General features: G+C 39.3%; 4 protein-coding genes across 5 annotated transcripts in view; 3 read left to right on the top strand and 1 right to left on the bottom strand.

Annotated features, from left to right (window-relative positions):
* Positions 1-15,198, top strand: part of vav1 (vav guanine nucleotide exchange factor 1) — a 19,196-nt gene extending 3,998 nt beyond the window's left edge. The window contains exons 5-29 of one of the 2 annotated variants that reach the window (XM_023430543.2): positions 3,131-3,189; positions 3,522-3,587; positions 4,049-4,157; positions 5,350-5,445; positions 5,559-5,627; positions 5,725-5,828; positions 5,934-6,033; positions 7,380-7,475; positions 7,567-7,635; positions 7,788-7,874; positions 7,963-8,048; positions 8,144-8,279; positions 8,438-8,547; positions 9,712-9,813; positions 9,917-10,011; positions 10,099-10,121; positions 10,271-10,307; positions 10,533-10,549; positions 11,668-11,733; positions 12,064-12,095; positions 13,037-13,147; positions 13,921-14,008; positions 14,152-14,281; positions 14,684-14,835; positions 14,935-15,198. In XM_023430543.2, coding sequence (XP_023286311.1) covers positions 3,131-3,189; positions 3,522-3,587; positions 4,049-4,157; positions 5,350-5,445; positions 5,559-5,627; positions 5,725-5,828; positions 5,934-6,033; positions 7,380-7,475; positions 7,567-7,635; positions 7,788-7,874; positions 7,963-8,048; positions 8,144-8,279; positions 8,438-8,547; positions 9,712-9,813; positions 9,917-10,011; positions 10,099-10,121; positions 10,271-10,307; positions 10,533-10,549; positions 11,668-11,733; positions 12,064-12,095; positions 13,037-13,147; positions 13,921-14,008; positions 14,152-14,281; positions 14,684-14,835; positions 14,935-14,988 — 2,094 coding nt within the window. In that variant the 3' untranslated portion in view covers positions 14,989-15,198. Of the gene's footprint in view, positions 1-3,130; positions 3,190-3,521; positions 3,588-4,048; positions 4,158-5,349; positions 5,446-5,558; positions 5,628-5,724; positions 5,829-5,933; positions 6,034-7,379; positions 7,476-7,566; positions 7,636-7,787; positions 7,875-7,962; positions 8,049-8,143; positions 8,280-8,437; positions 8,548-9,711; positions 9,814-9,916; positions 10,012-10,098; positions 10,122-10,270; positions 10,308-10,532; positions 10,670-11,667; positions 11,734-12,063; positions 12,096-13,036; positions 13,148-13,920; positions 14,009-14,151; positions 14,282-14,683; positions 14,836-14,934 lie in introns of both variants that reach the window. The other variant, XM_023430542.2, reaches the window with a different exon arrangement.
* Positions 15,199-16,241: 1,043 nt separating this feature from the next.
* Positions 16,242-18,884, bottom strand: ubl5 (ubiquitin like protein 5). The gene is made up of 5 exons (XM_023430554.2): positions 18,755-18,884; positions 17,951-18,019; positions 17,221-17,304; positions 17,089-17,126; positions 16,242-16,561 (listed from the first exon to the last, which is right to left on the bottom strand). The coding sequence occupies exons 2-5, from the start codon at positions 18,004-18,006 to the stop codon at positions 16,518-16,520; spliced, it is 222 nt and encodes a 73-aa protein (XP_023286322.1). The 5' UTR covers positions 18,007-18,019; positions 18,755-18,884; the 3' UTR covers positions 16,242-16,517.
* An 88-nt stretch (positions 18,885-18,972) lies between these two features.
* pin1 (peptidylprolyl cis/trans isomerase, NIMA-interacting 1) lies at positions 18,973-25,043 on the top strand. Its single transcript, XM_023430524.2, has 5 exons — positions 18,973-19,134; positions 20,493-20,575; positions 22,863-22,971; positions 23,062-23,169; positions 24,114-25,043. Exons 1-5 carry the CDS (start codon positions 19,077-19,079, stop codon positions 24,221-24,223), a joined length of 468 nt encoding a protein of 155 aa, XP_023286292.1. The 5' UTR covers positions 18,973-19,076; the 3' UTR covers positions 24,224-25,043.
* Positions 25,044-27,135: 2,092 nt separating this feature from the next.
* Positions 27,136-27,748, top strand: part of LOC111672972 (perforin-1-like) — an 8,866-nt gene continuing 8,253 nt past the window's right edge. Inside the window, exon 1 of the mRNA XM_023430568.2 lies at positions 27,136-27,172. The gene's annotated coding sequence lies outside the window, so the exon portion shown is untranslated. The remainder of the gene's footprint in view (positions 27,173-27,748) is intronic.

Genomic DNA, 27,748 nt, shown 5'->3' with positions numbered 1-27,748 from the left:
CCCACCCACCTACTTACCTACTTACCTACTTACCTACTTACCTATCTACAGTGGTTCTGGTTTTTGAACCCTTTTATAATTTTCTATATTTCTGCACAAACTTGACCCAAAACATCAAAGATCATCAAGAGAATATAAAGAGAACCCAATTAAACAAAAGAGACTAAAATATTATACTAAAGGTGAAGCTTTGCCCATTGCTCCATACAGAACAACTTCAACTCTGGGATGTTGGTGGTTTCACGTCCTACATTTCCATTAGATTAAGGTCAGGACTTTGACTTTAAACACTGACTTTATTCTTCTTTAACCATTCTTTGGTAGAAATACTTGCGTGCTAAGGGTGGTTATCTTGGTGCGTGACCCACGTTCTCTTGAGATTCAGATCATGGACAGATGCCCCGACATTTTCCTTTTAAGATTCTCCCGTATAATCCAGAATTCATTGTTCCGTCAATGAAGGCAAACTGTCCTAATGCAGATCCAGCCAAACAGGCCCAAACCATGATACTACCACCATTAAGTTTCATAGATGAAATGCTTCTCTTTTAGAAAATGAAAAAAAGTTTTATTTTTGTCTCATCCGTCCACAAAACCTTCTTCCACTATCCTTCTGGCTCGTCCACACGGTCTTGACCAAACCGCAGATGGGCAGTAATGTTATTTTTTGAGAGTAGTGGTTTCATCCTTGCAGCCCTGCCAGGCACGCCAGTGTTGTTCACTGTTATACCCATGGTGGACTCATGAATTTAAGTTGTGACCTTGCTGACTATTACATGCCAAGCTCTTGGAGTGGTCTTTGTTGGTCAACCACTCCTGGGAAAGGTTACAATGGTCATGAATTTCCTCCATTGGTACACAATCTGTCTGGCTGTGGACCGGTGGAGCCCAAACTCTTTCGAGATGGTTTTGTAACCTTTTCCAGCCTGATGAGCATCAACAACTCTGTTTCTGAGGTCCTTCAAAACCTCCTTTCTTTGTGCCGTGACACACTTCCACAAACGTGTTGTGAAGATCAGGCTTTGATAGATCCTTGTTCTTTAAATAAAACAGAACTCCATCCCACTGATTGAAAACACATCACTCTAATTTCACTTTCATATTAACTGCTTATCCTAGAGGTTCACACACTTTTGCCACTCACAGACATGTAACAACGGATCATTTTCCTCAATAAATAAATGACCAAGTATAATATTTTTGTCTGATTTGTTTACTAGGGTTCTCTTTATCTCCCTTTAGGTCTTCTTGTGTATTATTTATGCAGAAATGCAGAAAGGGTTCACAAACTTTCAAGCACCACTATATCGACCTAACGCAGTGCAGTAATTATGACCCCTCCTTGAGGTAAACACCTTTTGCACTCATATGCCAGTCATTATGGTAGAAAGGCAGAAGCACTGCAGCTTGCAGACACCCACAGAGCCCTAACAGGAAGTACGGTGGTGATTTTTCTAATTGAAGCTCCTCAGTGAACACATGAATTCAAAATTTGAGAATTCTTTCACTTTCAGTGCAGTGCAGCCACAGCACTTTACAAGGGGTGATCCAGAATGTGCACTCATTTGATTTGTATGTACAAAGTAAGAGGAAGCATGGTCTGTAAAAAACCGAAATGAGTCAACAGGAGGTGGAACCCTAACCCTCAACCTGAATGTGGGGTCTTTTTACAGTTTATTTAGTTTACAGTGTGTTCCTGTCACTGAGCTTCTCGTTTCACTTTGCTGCTTCCAGTCAGTCGCCCTGTGCAGTAAAGTAGGACTACAGTAAACTCTTTAATCTCTTTACAGTGGTGGAAGAAATAAAACAACAAAACTAACCCCACAAAGTCCTGCAATCAATATATAATTTATATACTCGTTCATATTACTGATGGACCTACGTTTGAGTAGGGTTTTGTGTTGTAGCTGGACGAGGTGGAGGCAGTTTTACGTCCTTCATGTACAGTTTGGTAGTTTAGTCTAGTGGTTCCTAACCTATGGGTCGGGCCCCTTCAAAGGGTCACAAAATAAATCTAAGGAACTGTGAGATGATTAATGGAACTAGAGAAAAGAAGTTCTGCTGTGTTCATTTTTTAGACTTTTTTCAAATTTTTCTTTTTCTTTTTTGTAAAAATGTTGCATAATTTTTTTTCTCGGCCCTCAAATAGTTATTGAATTTGAAGAAGTTTCGAGGGGAAATCTCTTTGGTGGAAGTGCTAACAATTCATACACACAGGAAAACTGACGAGGGGCCCCGACCAGACACTGCTGTATGCGGGCTGTGTTACTTTCAAGAAGGCCTGAGCGAGCTGTTTCCCACGTTTATAGGCTTTATGCTAAGATAAGCTAACCAGATTATGATATAGTCAGTGACATGAGTGTGGTATCGAAGTTCAATTGAATTCTCCAGCAAAAAGCGAAGAAGCACATTTCCCAAAATGTGAAACCGTTTCATTAAAGTTGTTGTTAAGTGGTTATTGAGCTGTAAATCAGTCCATTCAGACATTTCTTTTCTCTGAACTTCTCCCACAGATTTTCACTTCTTGTTACATATTTCTTCCTTTCTCTGTCTTGAATGAAAGTAGAAAATGCAAAAAAAAAAATTAGCACAGCAGAACTGACTGAAGTTTAGTCTTTACTTGGACAGTATATTTATTTTATATCACCACAAGCGTAATGAGAGGCCCACCTTATTTTTATTTGTTTCTCTGAAAGAAATGAACCGTATTTCATTGATCTGGGAGGCAACTTATGAAAAATAATTATCAATGACAAAAATAATTAAAGTAAATCCATGACATCATCGCTTTAAAACGTGCCTCTAAGCACAGATAGGCTGACATATGGAGCTCACCGAGACACGTTGCTTAATCAGAAAGAATGACCAATTTCATTCGAAGTGCAATGTGACAACTTTGAGTTCACTTCTGATCACATCTCTCATCAAATTGGTAATCTGAAATCACTCATCATGATACTGCAGTTCTCATTTACACACTAAAACAGAATAAGAATGAAACCAGTTCAGAGCAGAATTATTCAGCGTTAATGTTTGAGGTGTGAAACATGTCTTACTCTTTGTCTACAAGTCTGTGTCTCACTCTGCACAGGATATACTAACTACATACCTCTGTGTGTTTGTGTGACAGGTCATAGACACTTTGTCTATCCTGTCTCATTCATCCATTGCGACACAAAGAGGACTCCAGTAAGTAATTTCCTTCCTCTGTGGCATAAGTGAGGTGTTAATGCAGTTTTTTGCTAACACTTTTCTTTAACATCTATTTAGCATTTATAAGCTTGAAATAAATGCTTCAAAATTCACTACAATGCATAATGCCTCATCTAACACATCTGTTTACAGCTGTATTATAGTGCAATCAATAATTTATTAAATGTTTATATACTGCTTCAATGCTAAATGTAACACAAGTAATGTAAAATAATGAATCACTTGATAATTGTCATTCTCCTTACACCCTTCCTCCTCTACCACCCTCACCCGCAAACACACACTCACACACACTGTTGCTCCTCTAGGCCTTTTCCTTTGGAGGGATGCGCTCCTGATGATGAGATCTACAGCGGCCTGTCGGACCAGATAGAGTGAGCCATTTTTCTCAAAAATGTTATGATGCTAAACTTGAGAACTTGAGGAAGAAGAGAGGTAGTCCCAAAAAAAGCTGTCTTTTTTTGTGATTTTGTTTTATTTATTTTTTATTGTTTTGGTCTGCTGCTGTACATAGTTACACCAAAGATTCATCTTCTCAAATACAGACTGTCCGATTCCAGTGCAGGAGGGGTAGCAGGAACACAAATCAATACATGCAGACACTTACTGAGTACAACACATCCCACCTGCAAGTCAAAAATATCCAAATACATTTTGTTGTACATATTCCAACACAAAAAGTTGTTTAACAAGATTTCCCGATTAATCATATGCATCTTTCCTCAGTCAATATTTGTACAGTACATTTTTGCGCTTCCCTATAGGGTATTAATCAAGACGTGTGTGTGTGTGTCTGTGTGTGTGTGTGTGTGTGTGTGTGTGTTATGTGTATCAGTGACACAGTCGATGAAGATGACGACTTGTACGACTTTGTGGAGGATGAGGAGAACGAAGGGGATGAGATTTATGAGGACTTGATGAGGACGGATGAACAACCTGAAGCTGTGAGTGGTTCACACGCAAAAAAATCATCACCTCAAACCAAACGGCAGGTTCAGGCTGTGACAGTCTGTCATTGACATGTACAGTGCACCACAGTCCAGATGGTTGTTACACAGGTGTATAAAATCCTGTCCTGTTTGTGTTCGGTCCTTCTAAACCAGTTGTTTCTCACCTTTTTGTCTCCAGCACCTAAAAACAAAATCATTTCTGTTTATTGTGGGTTAGGAATCATTTGAGAATGTTTGATACCAGTGTCTACTGTTTACACCGCCTTACCTTGGGAACTATGAATATAATATAATCTTTTTCTACAAAAACTTTTTTTTAAATTTAACAAAAGGAGCCAAACTTCTCAAATCTTTAAATTGTGACTAATTTGTCAATATGAAATGGAGTCTCAAATTAGCAAAATCTTGATTTAAGAATAAATTAAGACATTAAGTGCCAGCTTTCAGTTCTTACCCAGCACTACAAAAATATTTTGGTCAGAGTTTTGAGGTTGGATACTCAGCCTCCACTAAAAACATGTCTAATAATCCTTTTTCTTGTCATATTTGAATAATTTTCACAGCCCTGATTAAGGACAAAATAAACATAATTTTGTATAGTAGCAGCATACAGTATCTTTCCGCGTCCCTATAATCATCCTGCGATCTCTTAGATCTACGTTGCGACCCTCTGTGGGTGTAATGAGCCCCAGATTGGAAACCACCCGGAGCTGTGCAGAGATTGTTGCAATGTGCCTCCACCCGCAGATAGCAGCCCCATCCAGGAACAGCATTATGTGTAAATGTCACCCAGCTACATAATTCATAGGCACACGCACACTACTATGCCCTTAATTATTGAGAATATTCCACTGAAATTGAAAAGCCTCAATATTTATTTAGTATTGCTGCAGCATTTTATCATTTCTTTCTTGTCAAATATTTATGCATCAACTGGATGGCTAGTTCCACTAAGTGAAAATGCAACCTAAGCAGCAGAAAGTATTTTCATGACATAATCAGAAGAAGCAGAAAATGCTGACGAATCATGGCAGAAATGTAACAACCAATATGGTGAAAGAAAAAAAAAAAAAGCTGATGGTCGAAGAGACAAAGATTGTTTTGAAAGGCCTGTCATCAGTGTTCAGCTGCTACAAACTGTGTCCGTGATGATGTAAATAAATGAATCTTGTGTGTGTTCATGCAGCAACAGAAGACCGGCGTAGACAAACGAGAGTGCTGCCTGCAGGAGATCAGACAGACAGAAGAGAAATACTCTGATACACTGGAATCTATATTACAGGTGTGCACACATCTTCGGTCTAAAATGCAGATCACACACAGACACGCCTGCAGATGGACTTTCATGTGTACATTTAAAGACAAATTAACAAACACCCCTTCTCTTTTGAGCAGCACTTTATGAAACCTCTGGAACGGTTCCTCAAGGATCAAGACATGGAGAGTATCTTCATCAACATAGAGGTACAGAGGGAGATTATCCATACAGCCGGTCATGTGGACAGGTTTAACTTCACCTATTCGCCTTGTTTAAATGTTCTCTGTGTATGTGTGTCTGCAGGATTTGGCCAACACCCATCGTAGTTTGTTGGAGGAGGTCCGGAGCTCCATCCTGAGTTATGGAGCAAAGAATCTTCACCAGGTGTTTCTGAGCTACAAGGAGAGGTACGCAACACGCACACACACACACACACATATCCTATCTGTTATACAGTAACAGAGGAGATACATGTTCATAATAATATGTCTTTATATCCTTAACCCCCTCAGGCTCTTACTGTACGGTCGCTACTGTAGTCAGGTGGAAACAGCGACGAAACATCTCGACAAGCTTTCGAATATGAGGGAGGATATCAGGATGAAACTGGAGGTGAGGGAGACTGTCACACGGGCGCGTGTGAAGCACAGGCGATGTGTGATTTTAACGCTGAGACGTACAGTAGACAAAATGTTTTGTATAGTTTAAGGTGCAATTTTATTCCACTTCAGTCTGAACTAAAGGTCGAGTCACTGGAGCCCAGAACTGCTCGGCCCTATTGAACACAGCAGTGTGCAGCAGTGCTTGGTGGTGGGAAGCCAGAGAGGGATTGTGTACTTGCTTTTGATTACTGTAATGTTTTAGTAGCTTTTAGCTGCATTTTGTTATTTCTAGTTTGACATATGTATGAAGTGGATGCAGTGTGGCAGAGTCAGACTTATTTTTTGTACTACAACAAATAATTCCTTGGTAAATCAGCTTGAATGGCACACACGGCCATTTATTATACTTTTTTCTTCAGACGTTTTAAAACCATAAAGATTTAATATTTGTAAAACTTTCCCGGAGCTGAGAAAAAGCTGCTTTTATGGGTGTGCTTATGGGCTGAGTCAGCAGCTTTTGAGAAAGATGCACAGTGTTGAGTCATGGGCAACACGATCCCAAAACAAACCGGGAAGAGAGAAAACTTTAAGTGGCGTATGTGCTGTGTGAGCAACTTTCACTGGAATGAATGAGTCTTCCATCTGGTGCCATCATCAGGTCAAAATAAGAAATTGTCTGATACTTCAATGACCAAAAACTTTGAAAGACTAATGACCCTCCTATCAGCCTGTGCTGTGATGTGTGTTTAATGCTAATTAACAAATACTCTTATGCTTCCACACTAAACTTTACCTTTGACGGACTATTTTGATGATATCATGCACAAAGAGTATGCTTTGAGTAGTTATGACCAATATTAAAACTCAATGGCGTAAAGATGTGTAATACAAAGAGTACTAAACCTATGAACAGTTTTACAGATGTGGCTTTTGTAATGATGGTCTGCAGCAGAAATACTTTCTGGACCACAGTGTATAGGGGGTTGGGCAGATCAATCCCCAAACTATCAGCCTCTTAGTGCTGCAATATTTGTCTTTGTGTCGTGTGTATGTGCACCATTAAAAACTCTAATGTCTAAATATGCATGTGATTAAGTAAATAACAGAGATTATAGTAAAAGAAAAAAGAAATCCATCCATCAAATTAATCAGAAGACTATTGATAATGCAGTCACCTCATAAATCATAATGTATGTCTCCCCCTTACGTGAAAGTATATTGTTGCTGGTTTTAACAATGCAAAGTTTCTCACCTGTGTTTCAGTGCCACATTTGTCCTCAAGGGGAAACTGACAACACCTTCATAACGTGAATGTGGTTCACTGCAGATGTTCACTTTCTTCTCCTTTTCACTCAGGAGTGTTCGAAGAGAGCCAACAGTGGACGTTTTTCTCTCAGAGATTTACTCATGGTCCCTATGCAGAGGGTCCTCAAATATCACCTGCTGTTACAGGTATGTGTGTGTGTGTGTGTGTGTGTGTGTGTACGTGCGTGCTGGTTTTACCCAGCAGCTATAATTTGATGTGGTGTGTTTGTTTGTGCAGGAGCTGGTGAAGCACACCACTGACCCGACAGACAAGGAAAACCTACGCACAGCTCTTGATGCCATGAGAGTAAGTGTGTGTATTTGTGTTTATGTGTGAAATTCACGGACTGACTTTCATTTATAATATTTCAACATTCAACTATTTTTCTTTGTGTGTGTGTGTGTGTGCGTGTGCGTGTGCGTGTGTGTGTGTGTGTGTGTGTGTGTGTGTGTGTCCAGGACTTGGCACAGTGTGTGAACGAGGTGAAGCGAGACAATGAGATCATCAGACAGATCACCACCTTCCAGCTGTCCATAGAAAACATGGTGGGGGGCACAGTTTCCACTTAAACATATTTCTTTTTAACAGTTAATTATTTTGGTTATTTATTCTCCTCTCCTCTGATCTCTCTAGACTCAGTCTCTTGCTCTCTTTGGTCGCCCCAAGATTGACGGAGAGCTGAAGATCTGCAGCTCGGAGAAAAAGTCGAAACAGGACCGGTGTGTGTTGTTTATATGTCTCTGTGTATTTTTCACGTGTCAACATCGAGTATCTGACCTTTTGTGGTATCTGTGTGTGTTTTGCTGTTTGTCAGATATGCATTCCTGTTTGATAAAGCCATGTTTGTATGTAAGAAGAAGGGTGGAGAGAACTTTGAGTTGAAGGACATCATTGAACTACAGCACTACCAGATACGAGACGAAACCGCAGGAGAGAAGGACAATAAAAAGGTCCCCTGCTTCCTTCAATCTCTAGCACCAGTTATACCAGATAGCGATATACCATGTTAGTGCATAGACTGACTGTGTGTGTGTCTGTGTGTGTGTGTATGTGTGTGTGTGTGTGTGTGTGTGTGTGTGTGTGTGTGTGTGTGCGTGTGTGTGAGCAGTGGTCCTACCTGTTCCTCCTGCTGGACGTTTACGGGAGGTGTGGTTACGATTTATTCTTCAAAACCAGAGAACTGAAGAAGAAATGGCTGGAGCAGTTTGAGATGGCTATGTGAGTTACCACACACACCCATGCACATACAGTATACACATGGAAAAACACACACACAAACACACACACAGTAGAAAATTGTGAACAGGCTGTAAATGAACCCTTTTCTGATTAATTATTGGCTTTCATGAAGCCTGATAATGTTTATACAGCACTGGATGTTGGGTGCAGTCTTTCTCCTATTCCTGCATAAACGTTGAAAAGTCCATAAAGCTGCAATAATGAATATGTTTTGTATGAATATGCTTATCCTACAAGGACAAGCGGTATAGCTAATGGGTGGATGGATGGATGACTATGTGTAATGTGAAAGGGGCCACCTGTGGTTACAAACCACAGATGACTATCACCTGACTCAGCACTTCCCCAACCAACTTGAGGCTTTAAAGCATTTCTCATCGTTTTTTTTTTTTTTTGGTTATTTTGTTTTTTTGTTCTCTCCAGCACTCTCGCTGCTCTCATTGTGTCATTTCTGGTCACAGCAGACAAAAATAAAGCTCTAACATATCCACCGTACATTACCTGCACATCATCAGACAGCAGTCATATGAAACTAGCAGCTAGCTGTTGAACAGTGGTGAACACTTAGCAGCTAACTGCTCCACCATGTTCACATATTTCCCTCGGGGGTTGTTCACAACTGCAAATTAATGGTAAAGTTGCTCCGTTTCTGCTTGATGTGTAAATAATCAATACGTTATATACGTTCACATACCAACTTAAAAAGTGTCAGTGTGCCTAAGCGGCCAAATAACATCTGTTATTGGGGGTTTAAGTTAATCATCTTCTTATTTTTTGTAATCAAATATTTAATTATTTCTAATGATGAAAATTACATAATGTAAAATATCAGAAGACAAAGTTAAGAGGTGAAGAGTTTAGCTTTAGCTAGTTGTCATTTATGGTTATGTGATGCAAATTAGCTGATTGCTCAACCCTGTAGGAAATGAACAGACAATTTGGCGATTATGTTTATCGGATTATGCAATCTGATCTGCGTCGCTGCAACTGTTGGTGTCTTCAGTCTCGCGAGTGTCCAACATAAGAAGCTGCAATAAATTTGTTACTGTTGCCATTTATGTGTAAGTATTGAAGTGAAAACCAGCTCTGTGATTGCTTGGTTCCCCCGGCTTTGGTCAAAACAGCTGTGCTTTATGGTCGCAGGTCAAATATGTGTCCAGAGAACGCCACAGCCAACAACCATGACTTCCAGATGTACTGCTTCGAGGAAACCACCTCCTGCAAGGCCTGCTCGATGCTGTTAAGGTACTTCCTGTTTCTCTTAGTTCCTCCCGCAGCTCCAATTTAAAAAGAAAAAACACCAAAGACTTGTCTGTTGCGGCTGAATCTCTCCATCTGTCGTCCTCAGAGGGATATTTTTCCAGGGCTACCGCTGCACCCGCTGTAAAATGGCTGCACATAAAGAGTGTTTAGGCAGAGTCCCTGCCTGCGGACGAAACTCAGGTGTGTACACTACTTCTAATCAGCGATGATTATCATGATTTAGCATAATTATCACTTCTTCCATTGATTGTCCTCTTAAAATTACAGACCATGCTGGCACTACGAAGAAGGTAAGACTATATTCATCTCTGACATTGTGGATATGTTTCATGTTTTTATTCTTGTAGAGGTGATGAATCTTTTTACACTATTTTATATGAACCTTTTTTTAATTGACCTTGTGCAATTACATCAAATTTTTCGTCTTTTGTTCCCTCAGAATAAAACACAGAGGTCCTCCGGACATTCCAGCGTTGGTAAGAAATTTATGATATAATCGTTTAGGCAGCGCATCTTTAACTTTGAAAAATATATTTTTTAAAACAAACAAACTTCAGAACCTTCCAGTGTGGTTCTCCAGAAGAAGAGTAAATACATATCTGATGCAATTTAAGTGCCTTCATTGCCTGTCAGGTCTCTGACATCTCAACATCCCTACCACCTCAACATCTCCTCTTCCTCCCCCTCGTTCTCTCTCTCAGGATTTCCTAAGATGGAGGTATGTCAGGAGTACTATGCCTTGCCTCCGCCTCCTGTGGGCTTTGGCCAACCGCTTCACCTCTCCAAAGGTGACATCATTGAGCTGACCCGCGCTGACGCTGAGCTGCCATGGTGGGAGGTAACGTTAACAGAAACAAATTCAAACAAACACAATTCTTCATTCTGAAAACTGAAGGGATCACACATTATTTTGTGTTATGTTTTCAAGCTTTGTTTCCTGTGGTTCCTGTGTAGGTGTGAAATGCTTTTGTCTCTTTCAGTCTCTTTTGTCATTTTCCTCTCTGCATCTCGTCTCTTGCTTCCGCTTCCTCCCTCGTGCCCAACCCGCATTTCTCTTTCTGTCTACTTTTTTACTGTGTGATTCATTTGAAAAGTTTTAATTTGGAAAAAAAATCAGAACCTACTAGCTGAATTCACTTTAGCTGCTTCAGTGTCGGGTCCTGGGGTTGTTCACGCTGGCTCACTGTCACACTGTTATGGCTCACTGGGACACTTGAATAGTCCAGAGCCATCTTTAATGTTGTTACTAACACCTGTGCTTTTCCTATTATGACAAGTAAAAATGTTTGCTGTATAAATGAGCTTAATCAAATGGCATTTACTTTGTAGGTTGTATGATTTTTTTTTTTACTACTTTTCAAGCAGTCTAACTTTGAAAATAAAAGCCCTTTTATTTCTTTATTTTTCACTGTGATGATCAGAAACCTAAATTAAGTTTCTGTGCAAGTTAATTTTAAATGGTACTGAAATGAAAGAACACAAATAGAAGATTTATTTATTTACCCATTATCTTCTAAGGTGTGTTCTGGGAAAATGTAAGTAATGTGAAGTATTTGTGGCAGAAGGGTTGAAATCTGTCATCCTGTTGAACAAGAGCCTGGTGGAGCCACAATATTTACTTAAGCGTTTACTCTCAAACAAACTTTTTTTCAGATTTCGTGTGAATTGTCTCAGATCAAAAGTGCAAAACTGCATCTGAGTAATTTGTTTTTAGGGTGGAGTTTGTTCTCAAGTTACTTATCTATATTGATGTGCTGATTCATTCATATGTTGCAATGACTTCTGCTTGGTCCACCCAGTCCGGCTGTGTGATTTGTTGTTGTGTGTGCCACTCAGGGGAGGAACCTGACTGCTGGTCAAATGGGATGGTTCCCCTGCCAAAAAGTTCAGCCCTACGTCGCTGTGAGTACGACGAAGCAGCCAACATGAGCCGCTGAGCAGCAAACATCCTCACTGAAATGCCAAATTTATATGATGTAGAAAATGCATTTTGACAAATAACATTTCCTTTTTTTTGCCAAGACGATCTGAGCATAAGAAAACAAACAAAATACAAACTTGTTCACTTTAGTCCAGTGGTATTTGTCAGCTTGTACCAACTGTCTAACAATTGCTGTACTGAAACCAACATTAGTAGTCTTAGGAAGAGAGGTACAGTTACTGCTAATGACCACGGACCTCTGCAAAGTGTATATCTAAACTGTGTGTATGTGTGATCTCACCTTTTCGCAGAGGCTGACCCCTGACTTGTCTTCTTTCAACTGGTGAGTATCAACTGGTTTAAATCACTTGCAACACTGATAGAGAAACACCACAGCGCTGACACCAACAGCCACAAAAACAGAACCAGACACTGAAAAGCACTGGTGCTTTTAAACCAACCAGCCTTTGTAACTGTGTACTGTCATTGTGCCACTAATGGGATCTAGCACTGCAAGCCATTGTTTTCCATGTGTAAAATAACCTTTTGTTATTATTCATATAAGTCATAGTTTGTCGTATAGTCAGTGTTTTCTGCCCCAGGGTGTGACAATAACAATGATGGAATGACTCCAGCCGACTCAAACTGCTGCAGATAACAATGTAAAAACAGCTTGTGAAAACAGTGCAGTTGTGTGAAGCATTTCAAAATGTTTTACTTCGGCACCACCTGGTGGTGAGAAGTAGTGGCTGCACCAATTTTCATCCAGACAATGTGTAGGTTTTTGTTTTTTTTACAAACTAACCTGTGTCATCATAATAATTTGTGGCAGAAGTCCCATAAAATGTTTACACCCTAAATAAATGGTTTATAAGGCACTATAATGAAGTTGCAAGCAGATATAAGAGCTTGTTAATGTATTTGTATTTGCTCCTGAGGCTGGTGCATAAACAGATAGTAAACTATGTCTTCATAGGAGAGGTTATAATTGCTAACAAATGCTGTGAGTTAATAAAACACTTAAAAATGTTATTATACTTGAGTCTGTGCAACTACAATTATAGTGTGTTATAAACCAATTATTGGCATTTAAATCTGGGCACTTAAAGTAAAGTGATACCACAACTTTAGTACAGAGATCATAAAGTCAGAGAAAGGTTGAATATTATTTCTGATTAATTAAATTTTCCTTTTGTACATTGAAGATTGTGTTATATCCTCTTTCAAAATGTACTTAGTTACTCAAAGCAAAGAACAAGGTTTCAATTCTCACTGTGATTCAAGGTTTGCTGGGAACATGGACAGAACAGCTGCCAAAAACCTGCTAATGTCCCGGTCTGATGGAACCTTCCTCGTGCGGCAGAAAGATGGAGGAGAGTTTGCCATCAGCATCAAGTAAGCCTCCATCAATTCATCAATAAAAGCACTGTTTGATTTTAGGAGAACTGTATTAGACAAAGTATTAGTTTGTTTTAGGTGAAAGATGTGGATTGACTAAAACTGGGCAATTGTTATTTAAAAATAACAACAATGATTTTTATGATTTCTTTTAAAGCAGGTAACTGAAATGCCGTCAAAGCAAAGGCTGTATGTAACAATGATTGATCGATTAGTTGATTGACAGAAAAGTCAGCTACTCTTTTGATAAAAAGTCTTTGGGTTTTTTCGACTGCTGGGGAGGAAAAGCAATTTGATGACATCCCCATAGGCTCTGTGAACATGTGATGGGCATTTTTCATAATTTTATCGACCAACAAATGAATTGATTAAAAGACAATATTACAATATATTTATATGAAGCAGTCGCTAAATACCTTTTTGCCTAGATGTCTTTTGATCTAAACTCCTATGCTGAATATAATGGTCTTAGCTTTGCTTTCGTAGGTAAGTTTCACTTCCTCTCAAAACCAGGGAAATTTAACTAATAGTACATGTTTCATCCAGCCATGTCACATAAAACCCATAAATTGCAGAAGTGGAAAAATCGATTTTCCTTTTCTTTTTTTTTTTTTGAGAGGAACAGGTTCCCCATTCAGCTGTGAAACTAAACACTAAACATTCACCCTTTCAATTTCTTTGAGTTTTGTGCAAACTTTCCCTTTAATGTTATTTATCTGAAAGCATTTGTCACATGAGCATCTGTCTTTCCCCTCTCTCCGCTCTCACAGGTTCAACATGGACATCAGACACATTAAGATCACGTCCACTGAAGGCCTGTACCGCATCAATGATAAGAAAGCATTCAAGGGTTTAATTGTGAGTTCAACACCCTCATTCGGCTATAACCTAATGCGACCCACTCTGACACACACATTGAACCAGTCTTTTACATTGTGGATTTCTCACTCGATTCTCACGCTATCATTCTCCTCCTGTCGCTGTTCTTCACCCTGTGTTAGGAAATGATTCAGTTCTACCAGCAGAACTCCCTGAAGGAGTATTTCAAGGATGTGGACACCACGCTGCGGACGCCTTACAAACAACCAGAGCAAAGCAACTCGTCTAACAACACGCCGAACACCACACCAGGCACAGTGAATCTCTGTGGCATCACACGCCCCTCATTACCACCATCTTAAAGGAACAGAACTGCGTTTTGGGAAATGTTGACCTAATGGTGGAGCTAGATAGAAGGGCAATAGATCAAAGTTATTACAATTCATCCTGAGGAGACCATCAATGCCTGCACCAAATTTCATCGCAGTCCATCAAACACGTGTTGAGATAATTAACTATGTATGTTAACCTCATGGTGGCGCTAAAGGAAAAGTGCAGGCTTTATGCTAAGCTAACCGTCTCCTGGGTGTAGCTTGATATTTAACGCACAAATTAATATTCTAAATTAACTCTTAGCAGGAAAACAATAATTCCCAGAATGTCAGACTACTCTTTTGAGCTTATCCATGATCAAACGTGGGCTCTGTCTCACAGGGGGCAGCATGAGGAGTTTCGGCGTCGCGAGGGCCAGGTACGACTTCTCGGCCAGGGACCGCTCTGAGCTGTCGCTGCGGGAGGGAGACACCATCAAGATCCTCTCCAAGAAAGGTCACAGTGGTTGGTGGAAAGGAGAAGTGTACGGCCGGGTGAGGAATTTACAACCTCCACACATTAAAAACCGAAAAAAAAATTGTCACCGCTTTTAAGACAATTGTATCTTACCTGCATTGCTCCTGTGTTTCCAGGTGGGGTTCTTCCCAGCCAACTATGTGGAGGAGGACTACTCTGACTACTGCTGACGGAGGTTCAGAGGAGATGTGAGGACCCAAACTGTATGCGAAGGAGACTCTGTGATATCTGGTTTCCATCGATTGCATTAACCCATATGCAGGAGTGTGTCTGTCTGTGTGTGTGTGTGTGTGTGTGTGTGTGTGTGTGTGTGAGAGAGATGCTGTTACTTGAGATCTAATGAGTGTCTAGTGATGTGAATAAAACTTTTTTTCAGCTGACATGATGATGTCTGGTTCACGTATGTACAACTAACTTGAAGCATACACTCAAACTGTACGTCCAAAACCGTGTGTATCAGTCTGCTGCAGTAAGAGCCTGCACTCTTCTGGGAAGGTGAAGGTACCTGGCTGCAGGGATTTGCTCCCATTCAGCCACGAACGCTTTGATGAGGTTGATCGCTGATGTTGGGTGATTAAGGCCTTGCTCCAGTTCATCCCTAAGGTGTTAGATGTGGTTGAAGTCAAGGCTCTGTGCTGGCTGCAAGTTCTTCCACAGCGAACTGGAAAAAAAAAAAGCATTTCCTTATTGATCTGGCTTCCTTGTGCGTGATGGCACTGTAATGCTTAGCTTAGCTTGACATGAAAGCCGGGGCATTGTGATATTTAGACCAGAACAGTTTTCCACACACTGTTGCCACAAGGCTGGAAGTGCACAGTTGTATAGAATATCACTGTATGCTGTTGCATTAAGATTTATCTTAAATGGAACTAAGAGGTCTGGTTCAAGCTATGAAAAAATGGCACCTGACCAAACAGTGGTGGAAAAACATTTACAGCTTTTACTCAAGTAAAAGTATCAATACCACTGTGTAAAAATACACTGGAAGTTGTGAATTAAAAATGTAACTTAAATAAAAAACCTTTAACATTATTCTATATATTGGCTTGAATTATTATTACTGATGCATTAACATATTTGCAGGATGTGCAACTTCTTAAGAGCTTCATATGCTGCTGGGTAGTTTGTCTTTTATAAACTGATAACATCTTTTGCATGAAGAAAATAATGTAAGTAAAGTGACTTCAACTGTTAGATGCATGTAGTGTGGTAAAAAAGTAGACTTGAAATTTAACACATACTGTACCAGTGCAATAGTGTAATGGCCTTTGTATACAGTAAAGTATGAATTAAGTATTTACTTATTTAAGTGAAGTGAACACAACATTGGAATATTTAACATTGATTGGGAGAAGTGTTACACATACGAGGAGCGTTACATGAGAAAAGACAACTAATGGACAACAATGACCAGCACTCAGTCTTGTAGGTAGGTAAATATCAGCTTTACTTCCAAAATATCAAAACAAAAATATTCATAGAACAACGTCTCACATAATAATTTGTCGGCAAAAACTAAAAGTTAAAACTGTAATCTATGTAATGTGTGTGTGTTTTCTGCTTTGTAGATACAGCTCCTTCTCTTTTTCAGGTTGTTTCCTGTGACAGATTCCATCAATTCCATCTGTGTGTGGGTGTGTGCGTGTGTGTGTGTGTGTGTGTGCGTCTGCGTAGCATCGTCCTGTGGTCCATCTCAGGTCTACTGGTAGTACAGCTCAAGGTTCATCCCATCATGGATTTCATCTGCAGAGGTTGTGGTTAAGTGCAACAGAACAGAATAATTGTTGACTCTTGTTGGTACAAGTTTACTACCCTTTATATATTAAAAAGGCATCAGAAAAATGCTGTATTCACACGAGAAAAAAAATAACAGTCTTAGTCATAATCCAAGAAACAAATAGTCATAGTGAATAAAACATTTAGGAAAAGAGGATGCTTACTGAGGCGTGTAAAAATACAAGACCCAATTCCTGCCTGATTAAACCAACCTGAATATAAAGTGTTATGGGATACATGATGCTAAATTTTCCTCAGCGATACAAAATTAAATTACTTGTTCTAAAATATCCAATGTGTATGACACCACTCCACCCACCCCCATTCTCAGTTTACACAGTTTATTGACTTCTGGTACATAAGATTATCTGATTCTTACTTTTAAAGTGTGAAAAGTAAGTAGACCTCTACAGAAATATAGAAACCGTCTCTACAGTATCAGTACTGAGCTGCTGACACTGGCAGAGCGGCAGAAAAGATTGTTGAAAGGATACAGTCACCCAAAGACACGTGATCCTTGAATATGGTATACCTGTGGGAACAGAAGAGGAACATCAGCTGCTCATAGAAAACAGCCGCAGAGACATTTGTTCTGGTCGTGCAGGGCAGATCAGATGAGAGCTTACCATTTCTTCAATACAATCTTGTCGTACCGTGTTCCTGTCTGGGCAGCAATGAGCTTCTTCAGATCTCCAATGGTATCCTCTGAGCTGAAACATGGGGGTTAAAGAAGCAGCACGATGATAGCATGGAAAAAACTTCTCGTCTAGCTTTTGTAATTGGAGAGATGATTTGTTTATGAAGGATGAATTCAACAATATAACAGTGTGCTCTTATTTTGAAAAAGAAGACAACATTAACAGAGAGGGCATTCATGACTGGCTGGCATGGCACTGCAGCTGCAAAGTAGTTATATTAAACCCAAGAAACTTAACAACTGAAACTACAATCTGCAGCCCTCTGAGTTTGTTTCACAAGTCTTTTGTTTTACTGTGATAGAAACAGGTTGGTACAAGGAGGAAGCTTTGAAAGAAAGTTTTAAGTGATAAATCACCCTGAAGAAAAGGTCTGGATAAGGATCATACAGGATTATACCAAAATAATAATAATATGCTTCATATCATATCCTAAAAATGGTTAAAACCAGGATAATGTAGAACAGGGACCTGTGTGCATGTAAATATGCTAACAGGCAGAGGATTCTGATGGCATGATACAATACAATATTTTATAATTGTCATAAAGTCCCCTCTGGGGTGCCTATGGACGTCCAGGGCACCAACATGTCTATATGGACCCAGGTTTTACACATGTACATTATTCAACATTATCTAGGGCAGTTTTAGTGAAGGATACTTGCACTTGACCCGGACTTTCTTGCCCAGACGATCATTGCAGACCACCTCGATCATCTTCAGTTTCTGTCTGCCGAAGGAAATGAAAGAGTTAGCATAGCATGCAAGCTGAAGATACACTCAGTTTGTAGTTTATTTGGAACACCCAGCTAAAACTAATGTAGTCTAATACAACAATCCTACAATAAATCCTACCCCCATGAAGGTTTCAATGTTCAGTTGAACTATTTTACAATTAGGTGTTGATTCAACTTTAAGATCATTTTAGGGGCTGAAATTTGTGGTGTTGTTGAACTGCACTGCGCTACACAATGAGGTCTCATTGATTTGAATGTGGTGGACAAAATAATAGCAACACCTATTAGCATAACTCAAAACAGTTCAACAGCACCACAGACATTCTCCAAAATAATTATGCGGATATATCAACATTACTTTGGAACAGTTTTCACAAAAACTGAACATTGAAACCTTCATGAAGGGAGGATTTATTGCACATCCGTTGTATAAGGCTTGCATTAGTGTTAACTAAATGTACTTAATAAACTGCCAACCGATTGTTTACGCTTACACATAGTTAGAAATTATAGTTAATTTGGTTTATTTACACTGAGCCACATTGAAGAAATGGAGGCTGTAGAATCTGGTTGTTTAGTTTAGCTAACGTTAGCTAACACCATCGCATATTGTACAGGTACATGTGCTTAATGTTACAAAGCACAAAAGTAAAGCAACCCTTTCCCCCGAAAATATCGAGAACTGGTTTATATCTATAATTACAGTCTGTTAAATGTGACATTCCTACCTTAAAACGAACAAAGTAACAAATAATCTCCAGTCGCTGGTATTTTCTGGAACGCTCTCTGTCCCGCTTGCCGTAAAGCTGATATAGTTAGAGTGTTAGGCTCTTGACCAATCAAACGGGTACACCTATGATTGACAGCCCGCATCAGCCTATGACAATACAGAGAACCCCGTCAAAGGCGGGCCGGCGTCTGAAAACAATTCGTATCGTAAACACGTTACTTAGTGTTGTAACTTCCCTAGCTGCAGCCCGGCCTGGCACACGGTAGTCACGTTGAAATTAATTTTAAATAAACGCTTGTGCAGGAAGAATAACAATAATAATGTCAGACGAGGAGAATCTACCATCCGGATGGGAGAAAAGAATGAGCCGCAGTTCAGGTAATGAAACAGAAGTCAGGAGGGGCTTAAGAGCTAGCCTGCTTGCTAAATGACATATATAGTAAAGTTAGCTTAGTAGCTAGCAGCCCCAGCATCGATGTTTACTGGTGAAACCAGGCGGAAAAGATATATAAGTTTAATTAGGAGAGGCTAAAATTAAACTTGGGTATTTCGGTGTTGCAGGCGTGTCTTCTTAAATGTGGTTTTTGGCTGTTATTATGCGTGTAACTGATCCATTCAACCTGCAAGGCCCTGTATGACGTCATTATGCATCTGTGCCTTACCTGCAGCCTGAGAGGAGTGCATTTACAACTGCATGCACACCTGTGTGGGCAACTCTGAACAAGTGAAATATTCTGCAGATTTTGTTTTCCAAAGAGACAAGAAGTAAATAAAACCCGTGTAGCAAACAGACACTTAAAAGGAGCCTTTTCCTCCAATCAGGGCTGCAACTCACAATCTGCCGATTCATTTTTAAAATGGTGAAAAAAAAAGTTTCCCTTTTCTTCATCTTTTTTTAGGGTTAGTGATTGTTGCAATTAAGTCACAGAAATAAGCGGTTTTTATTCCAGAATAGATAGAAAATAAACTTCTGACACACCTTACTGCATCGTGAATACCCGTCTACAGTCTCAAGATGTGTCTGGAAAGAATGCGGAGGGAATTTTAAAGGCAGTTTGATTGCATACAAATTCAATTAGTAGACGATATTGGTTGCTATTAGAGATAAATTCACACTTTCAAAAGTGAAACTGAAAAAGCAGCAAATCCTCACATTTTAGGGAGTTGAAATGATAGAATATTTGATGTTTTTTTCCACTATCTTTGAGACTTTGAACTCTGGGAGGCGCTATAGAGTTCCTGGCAACTAAAATTGTGTTTATGAAATGCTTCCATCAGTATTCTTAAGTCTACAAAGTTGACATTGACATGAAGTGTTTTTAATGTGTAATGTGACCTTGTCTATGTGTCTGTTTTACTAACTGCTTGTTTGTTTCTTCTGTTGTTCCTTGTGTTTGGTGAGTCAAAGACAAATTTCGACCCTGTTGGACAATAAAGACGTATATTTTATATTCTATATTCTATATACTATTCTAGTTTGGACTTCATATGGACTTCTGCTGAATGTCTGCAAGATGTGTAAAATATGAATAGTTTGCAAACACATTTAGGGAGGAACCAAGCCAGATTTTCCTCTCTTGATTCCATTATCTCACTTCAGGCTCAATGCAATGCCAGCTCTGTCTTCCCCCCCCCCACAATTAAACCCTGTACATCTCACTGCGTAGATCTTATCATAATAATTTTTATGTGCGGATTCACGAGGATTCAATTCATCCCTCTCTTTGCCCCTCCAGGCAAGGTGTACTACTTCAACCACATCACCAATGCCAGTCAGTGGGAACGTCCGGTGGGAGATGGCCGTGGAGAACCAGATAAGGTTATTATGTGCAATTATTAGATGTGTTTATTATAATGATTACAATAAACTTTTGCCGTACCATTTTTCAAAATAAGAGTGATTAAGTGCTTCACTAGATAAAATCAGACTGAGGTAGTTTAGTGATGTGATGATTAAAACTTGTGATGGGGTTTTGCATTTGGGAGCTTCAGTGTATTGAACTCGGCAAGAAAAGTGACACCTGGTGGTTTCATAAATTGTAGCAGCCCTTTAAGACAGGGTGTGAAGCACTATAGTACAACACCACAATGATTTCATATTGTGGATTAAGTCACATGTGTTTGTTATAAAAGGTTTAAGAAAGCTTTGTGTTTTGTTTATTTTAATGTAATATTCTTGTCTAGAAGTGCTGCTGTACATGTGCATATTTTTGTACAATATCATACGATCAAATAGTAAAAAAACAAGTTATGATTATAAAATAATAAAATAAATGTGTTGTTCAAATAGCTGATATGTCACTTATTTTTGTTGACATGAGGTATTGATGTATGCTTTTCTGTTACCAAGGAGGTTTTTGATATTTTGTCCAAATTTCCAGTTTCTCTAAAACTTGGGGATCAGTACTAAAATATAAAATAAAGTTCTGTGGGTTTAAACAAAGTTTGGCTCCTGACCTGATCAGTTACTATCATACAAGTCTTTATAATTTACAGACTTTTACAGCTATAGGCGACTTACTGTAAGTAAGAAACTCATAACACTTTCTTAATAATTTGCTCATGTTCATGTAATCCTCTAAGTCTTGAGGAAGAAAGTATTTTTCCAGTATCTCTACTTTACTTGAGCATGATTGTTTTGGAAACTTCTGACTTTGACTCCACTACACTTAAAAGACAAATAGCGTACCTTTGACTCTTACTTTGAAATAGAGCCTTTAGTCAATTAATTAATTTTCTTTTGTTTTCTGAAGTGTGATAGATCATACATGGTGTTCAAAAAAACCAACCAAACAATCACAGTCAACTCCTACACTGTCAGTCATGTTGTGTTGCTGCATGTTTGAACAGCTCAGTTTGGACCTGGCACGTTCCTGATGATGTTTATGTCAGATAAAGATGAGGCAGAAGAAGTCCATGTTTGGAATCTTAATTTTGTTTAAATTCCATTTAGCTTTTAAACTTTTGAGTGTTTAACACGACCAAAAATACATCACTACCTACAAAGATTTGCTGTCCAACTTTAGAAAGCATGTCAAGGTATCAAATGTTTGTCTAATTCCAAATGTGGCTGTCATTTTGTTGATTCAGTTGTTTTAAAGCCATTTCTACAGTCCTTGTAGCACATTCTACAAGCTTTTATTCTACAGTGAATCAATGCATTCAGTCAGCCGCATCAGAGTCATTAGGTTCTGTAAATACACTGGAACAATACAACAACGTGTTGACATAAAGGAAAATGTACGTTTGAATTCTTAAGTATTTTTAAAAGCAAGTACTCTGTAATTTAACTCAAGAGAAAAAAAATTCATTCATTCATTAATTCTTCCCTCCAACTCTAGTCTTGTTTTCTGCACAGATGACTTAGAGACAATGGAGTGCCACAGGCAGGGTATGTAATTTGTGCTGATTTGTGATAATTATTGAAAGTGGCGCCCTGCCATCCTCAAGCTCCGCTCAAGTAGCTGCGTTATATGTACTGATGAAGGCCTGTCATCTTGCCTAAGGTATCTATAACAATTTACATAGACTGCAGACGATTTTTAATGTTTACATGTTTACACATTTTTGTACACTGTGGGCAAAACGTGTTTTGGCCGACCATGCGACCAATACTACTGTCAAAGTTTTAAACTTCTGTTCTCCCACACCCGCTAACAACCTTGTTTCTCCTAATGACGTGACTCTTTTGCAAGAAGACTGCTGATGTGAAGGAACATAGGCTTTGACTTTCTCATGGATGTAAATATGTAAATAATCTGTGACAGCTGCATTGTGGGTATTGGAATCCTGCTTGCTAATAGCCTTTTTGATCACCTGTCTCAAACCCGCTTATAATTCATATATCTCTAAAACATTTCAATCGGGATCAGAATACCTTATTGATCCCCAGAGGTAAATTAGGTAAAATAATGTCAACTCAACTGAGCATGCTTTAACTTTGCCTTGTTTATGTTTTTGTATTTCGAAAGTAATGCTGACTAATCTAACAAAGATTAACTCAATAGATCACTCCCTGATCTCTGTTGTTCTATCATTGATTCTGGGGTATTTCGATACTGATCAGTTTGTGTTATTTGTTTGGGATTTTTTTTTCACTCACTCAGGTGCGCTGCTCTCACCTCCTGGTGAAGCATAATCAGTCACGTCGTCCATCTTCCTGGCGGGAACAAAATATCACAAGAACTAAAGACGAGGCCCTGGAACTAATTCAGAGTAAGTAAGGGTAAGGGTGTGTGGGTGTGTGTGATTCAATCTGGTCAGTCAGCATGTTTCATTTGTTCTTTATTTCTCTTCTCTGTGCAGAGTTCATAGACCAGATCAAGTCTGGAGAAAAGTTTGATTATCTGGCTTCTCAGTTTAGCGACTGCAGCTCAGCTAAGAACGGTGGAGATCTGGGGCTCTTTGGCAGAGGTATACACCCAACACATACTGTACACACACGCACACACACACACACACACACACACTATATACATAGTATACCACTGTACATACACACCCTGAGTCATGCCCTCATTAATCCATACACAAAGAAAGGAGAGCTTTACACATACATGTACAGTAAGTCACTCTTTTTTTGTTTGTTTTTTTCTTTAAATGAGCCACACTGTTTCACTGGGTGACATGTTCCTTCATGACAGTGAACATAGAAACAAGTTTATTTTTTAGTCAATCCCATACACACCATCCTGCTGCTGTAGATACCCACTAGAGCACTTAATGTGTCTTAATCTGCAACTGAAGATAGTCTCCACAAATACTTGACACGCAAACAAAAAGTAAATAAATGACTTATGTTTGAATTTAGTTTGTAGAAATGTAAATTGAAGTATATGTTTGGGACCTGCTTTTAAAGATTTGAAGTAAGAACAAAAGGGCCCGGGGTTGAGTGCCACAGACTAAGTGGGGGAGTCATAAAGTTTTTAAGATGTGAAGACAGATTACAAAAACCTATTTTCATGTCAATTTGTTGTACGGTGTGTATTTAATTAGCTGGGAATTAAAGGGTCAGTTGACCCAAGTAAAATATATTCAGTTTAATTATTACATAATCAACCTGTTGCTCTCACTTCACAGCGCTGTGGTGGAAAGATTCCAACTCCATGACACACCCACACCTAAAACTGAAACCTAATGAATTTAAATTAAGAAATAATAATATTAAATGAACTGTTAAAATAAAAACAAAACACGCACACACACACACTACTGAAAAGCTTATTTCAAGCAAACACTAGAATTTATGGACACACAGGCTACAGATGATAACGTACAACACATTCTATGAATTTTTACTTTTAATGTGAAAAAGTGTGTTATTGCTTTGACACTCAGGATCTGTGTTCATGTTTCAGGTCAAATGCAGAAGCCTTTTGAAGATGCCTCATTTGCTCTTAAAGTGGGAGACATGAGCGGTCCTGTTTTTACTGACTCTGGGGTCCACATCATCCTACGCACTGGCTGAAAGGAAGAAGCCACATACTGTACTATCCTACACACACACACACACACACACTCTCACACACACACACACACACACACACACACACACACAGTCAGTCCAAATCAACCAGTCCTTTGATTTATTTTAACACCCACCACCCAATAAACAAAGCTTATGGGCTGAATCGCATCATTTTAAGTGGGATCATTTTGTTCCAAGCACAATTAAACACGTATGATTAATTTCATTACACTGAACATCAAGGAGAACTGCAGATTATTCCTGTAAGACCCTCAAGCTTTTATTAACTATGGCAATGCCATTATATAAACTTATGAGTGCCTGTGACTCTGTTAAAGTGACTGCCTCGTGGAAACAGTTTCACATGACGAGTGAAGTTTGAGAATGCGTCTGTAAAAGCTTGTTTTTGTATGTGCATGTCTTCAAAAGGACCATTTACTGTATGTTTTCCATGTGGACGGTATGTGTGCCAAAGCGATTCCTCTCTGTATTTCTGTTTTGCAAAATAGATTTTTAAGGTGTTTAAGATCCGTTCTGGCCATGGCAGACACGAGAGCTCTCAACATTTAGCATTGATATAGTTTTTTTTCTTTTTTCTTTGCAGCTATTCACAAACATAGAATCATTTGTTTTCATTATTCACTTTGAGAAGTGCACGTTTTCCCCTCCGTGGATATGCAAAGATGGCACCGCTGAAAACTTCCAGGTTTTAACAATCAGCTCTGCAGCTTTTAAAAGCATCAAGGTTCAGATGAACTGTAACACTGTTGTGTCATCGGGGCTCCTCTTCCATCAATAAAGAAAAGGTCTTTTTTTGTAAGTTTTGCTTAGTTCCTCTCTGTGAGAAAACATTGAACCTCACCACAAATCTTTATGTGTGTGAATGTGAGAGAAAGTGGGTGCGTGAAGATTTGTTCAGGACTAAATGAAGTGATGAACATGAATAATGATCTGCTATTTAATGCAAAGAATCCTTCTGACGTTGACTAAAGGTGGACATCCTGTTCCACTAAATGTAGGAAAGAAATGCAAGTGAACTTCCTTTATATAATTTTCTGTAAGGATCCATGTTGTTCACATCTTAGCAGTGTGGCTCTCGTTACTCTGACGGCACTGATCCAGAGTATATTACCTCGACATATGATGGATGGATGATGACATGAAATGTTGTACTGCCGTTCACAGCTCCATATCATCATGGCTTTGGTGATCCTCTGACTTTTCCATCGGTGCCATCAGCAGCTTGATGTTTTAGGTGCAGGTTTGTCCCGGTGGGTCACCTGGTAGAGCACCTACCATTTAGCCTCGGTCCTTACCGCAGGAGCCCTGATTCGAATCCAGCCCAGACCCTTTGCTGCTTGTCACCCCGTCTCTCTCCCCCAACCCCCCCCCCCAGTCGAATTCAAATAAGCTTTACTGGCATGATAAATCAGAAACCTATATTGCCAAAGCAGTACAGAAAATTATAAACAGACAGATGATTGATTAATGATTGTACAATAATATTAAATACAATATAATAAAATACATTTTTTACAGATGTAATCGCACATGTATTACAGAGCTTGTTCTCACAGATTATGACAAGATTTAACATATTTTGCAGCGATTCCTGCACATTGACTTTTCTCCCCACATACGACAGTTTCTGAAGATCAGGGAAGTGGATAAACTCAGGATATATATGATTTTTTTTTTTTTGAGGAAAACTCTCTCAACATCCAATAGGTGATTTGCTGTGAACAGAACTTTGGCACAGATTAAGATAGTTTTGTACCACACGGGAGAAACTGTAATGACTTTTCGTCTGACAGCATCATCAGGACAAAGCTCCTGGACAAACCGACACCTAAAAAAATATGGTGCAACGTCCCCACCTTGAACGGGCTGACTAAAACGGGGTTATTGACTCAATCACGTGAACATTTCTATTCCTTTTAGATCTAATTTGAGGTTTAGGCGTAGTCTTTCAATCTTATAAATAGGTGGAACTGAAAATTAACTGGAAAAAATGCAAAAGTGGGAAGTAAAATTGCAACAGATGCATGGTCAAAAGGTAACGCATGTGTTTATTAGTGACAATGAATCATGTTTAGAGTCTGATAACAACTGGGCCTGGTGAAGATTTTTCTCGGCACACTGAATTGGCGAGCCAACCAGGAGAGGTTTCAGGTGCCTGACTTCTGGACAGATCTGCTGCTGCCCAGATCAGCAGAGGTCCCAAAACAAGGTAAGCACAGCCTTTGGAGTTCTGCATGTATTTGTTGAACCTGAGTGCATGTGCATCCTCCCATGAAAACGCTGAAGGGAGACCGGTGAGTGCAGAGAGCAGATGGCAGATGAATGGTTGGCACCGAGGCCGAACCCTCCTCCATGGCCCTTAGATCCCCCATCGTACCCGCATGATAAAAATCCATTCAGGGCAAGACAGTGCCATGTGGGAGGAGGAGGGAGCGGGGGCGGGGGTGAAGGTGATAATAGGGAGATTAAGTTAGAGGTGAGAGGAGAGAATGGGACCCTCGCTCTATCGAGGGACTTAGAGAAGTTTGAGCGTGGTTGAGGATGTGTGACGATTACGCCCCACAGAAGGAGGAGAGATATAAAAATAGAGATATAAAAATGAGTGTACAACTGAGACAGTTCAGTTTTATCTTTTTACAGTGAACTGAGAGGACTTTGTGACTACGATTCGAACCCATCTGGCTCTGGTGAAGATTGCTCTCCCACACTAAACTATCTATGTCTCGTTTGTCAATTAGTTTCAGTGCATTTATTACCTTGTTTTAATGTCAGAACATTATGTTATTTTAACTGCATGATTGTCTTTTGTCTGTTCCTAGTTGTTTGTCTCTTCTGCACCTATTCTGATTTCTGCCTGCTCCTAAATGGGTTTGTTTCTCGTTTCAGACTATCTTCACTGTTCTTGACCCTGGACTTCCTCACTATCTGGTAAGCCCATCAGTGAATCAGTGACTGCGTTCGTCGGGTCCTACAGAAATGTAGTGAGATAGAAATATAAAGTAGCGTAGAATTGAAACACTGAAATATAGTTGAAGAACCTTCAAAACGTATATGCTCACAGCCAACCAGGAAATGTAGTTGTTTTCTGCCTGTGGTTCTTTCGGCATGTTTGCCGTCGTGAATCAGTTAAGCAGCTGTAATTCACTGATAATAATAATAATAATACATTTATTTGTATAGCACCTTTCATACAAGAAATGCAGCTCAAAGTGCTTAACAACAAAGAAAAAGCATGCACATGAGAAACATGTGAAAAACATAAATGTAAAATAAAATTTTTCTCATAAATTTACAACTTCAATGTCAGAGTTTTTTTACCCCCCGTTTTGTAATGTTTTTCTTTTGTTTTTTAACCTACTATGGCCTTAATCACCAGCATTAATAAGTGGAAAATCCAATCTCATTGTGGTGAGCGGACCGTTTAAGAACGATAACCAAACCATTTATAAACAATGAAATATTAGAAAAATAGCTTGTTTTCAGCAAAATAGTTGAGTGTAAAAT

This window comes from Seriola lalandi, unplaced genomic scaffold (genome assembly GCF_002814215.2).
Source record: "Seriola lalandi dorsalis isolate HSWRI2012SDOR001 ecotype SW California unplaced genomic scaffold, Sedor1 jcf7180002054907, whole genome shotgun sequence".
In the NCBI taxonomy this organism is placed as follows: Eukaryota; Metazoa; Chordata; class Actinopteri; order Carangiformes; family Carangidae; genus Seriola; species Seriola lalandi.
Note: the sequence above shows the minus strand (reverse complement) of the source record. Positions and strands in the feature narration are given on the sequence as shown.

What these genes read in the sequence shown, in the direction of transcription:
- ubl5 (XM_023430554.2), bottom strand. Translation starts at nt 18,006, where the DNA reads ATGATCGAGGTGGTCTGCAATGATCGTCTGGGCAAGAAAGTCCGGGTC. An exon ending in AAGATTGTATTGAAGAAATG is followed by an intron (nt 17,127 to 17,220) that starts GTAAGCTCTCAT and finishes CTGTTCCCACAG; the next exon opens with GTATACCATATTCAAGGATC. An exon ending in TCACGTGTCTTTGGGTGACT is followed by an intron (nt 16,562 to 17,088) that starts GTATCCTTTCAA and finishes CAACCTCTGCAG; the next exon opens with ATGAAATCCATGATGGGATG.
- pin1 (XM_023430524.2), top strand. Translation starts at nt 19,077, where the DNA reads ATGTCAGACGAGGAGAATCTACCATCCGGATGGGAGAAAAGAATGAGC. An exon ending in GGCCCTGGAACTAATTCAGA is followed by an intron (nt 22,972 to 23,061) that starts GTAAGTAAGGGT and finishes TTCTCTGTGCAG; the next exon opens with AGTTCATAGACCAGATCAAG. An exon ending in TCTGGGGCTCTTTGGCAGAG is followed by an intron (nt 23,170 to 24,113) that starts GTATACACCCAA and finishes TTCATGTTTCAG; the next exon opens with GTCAAATGCAGAAGCCTTTT.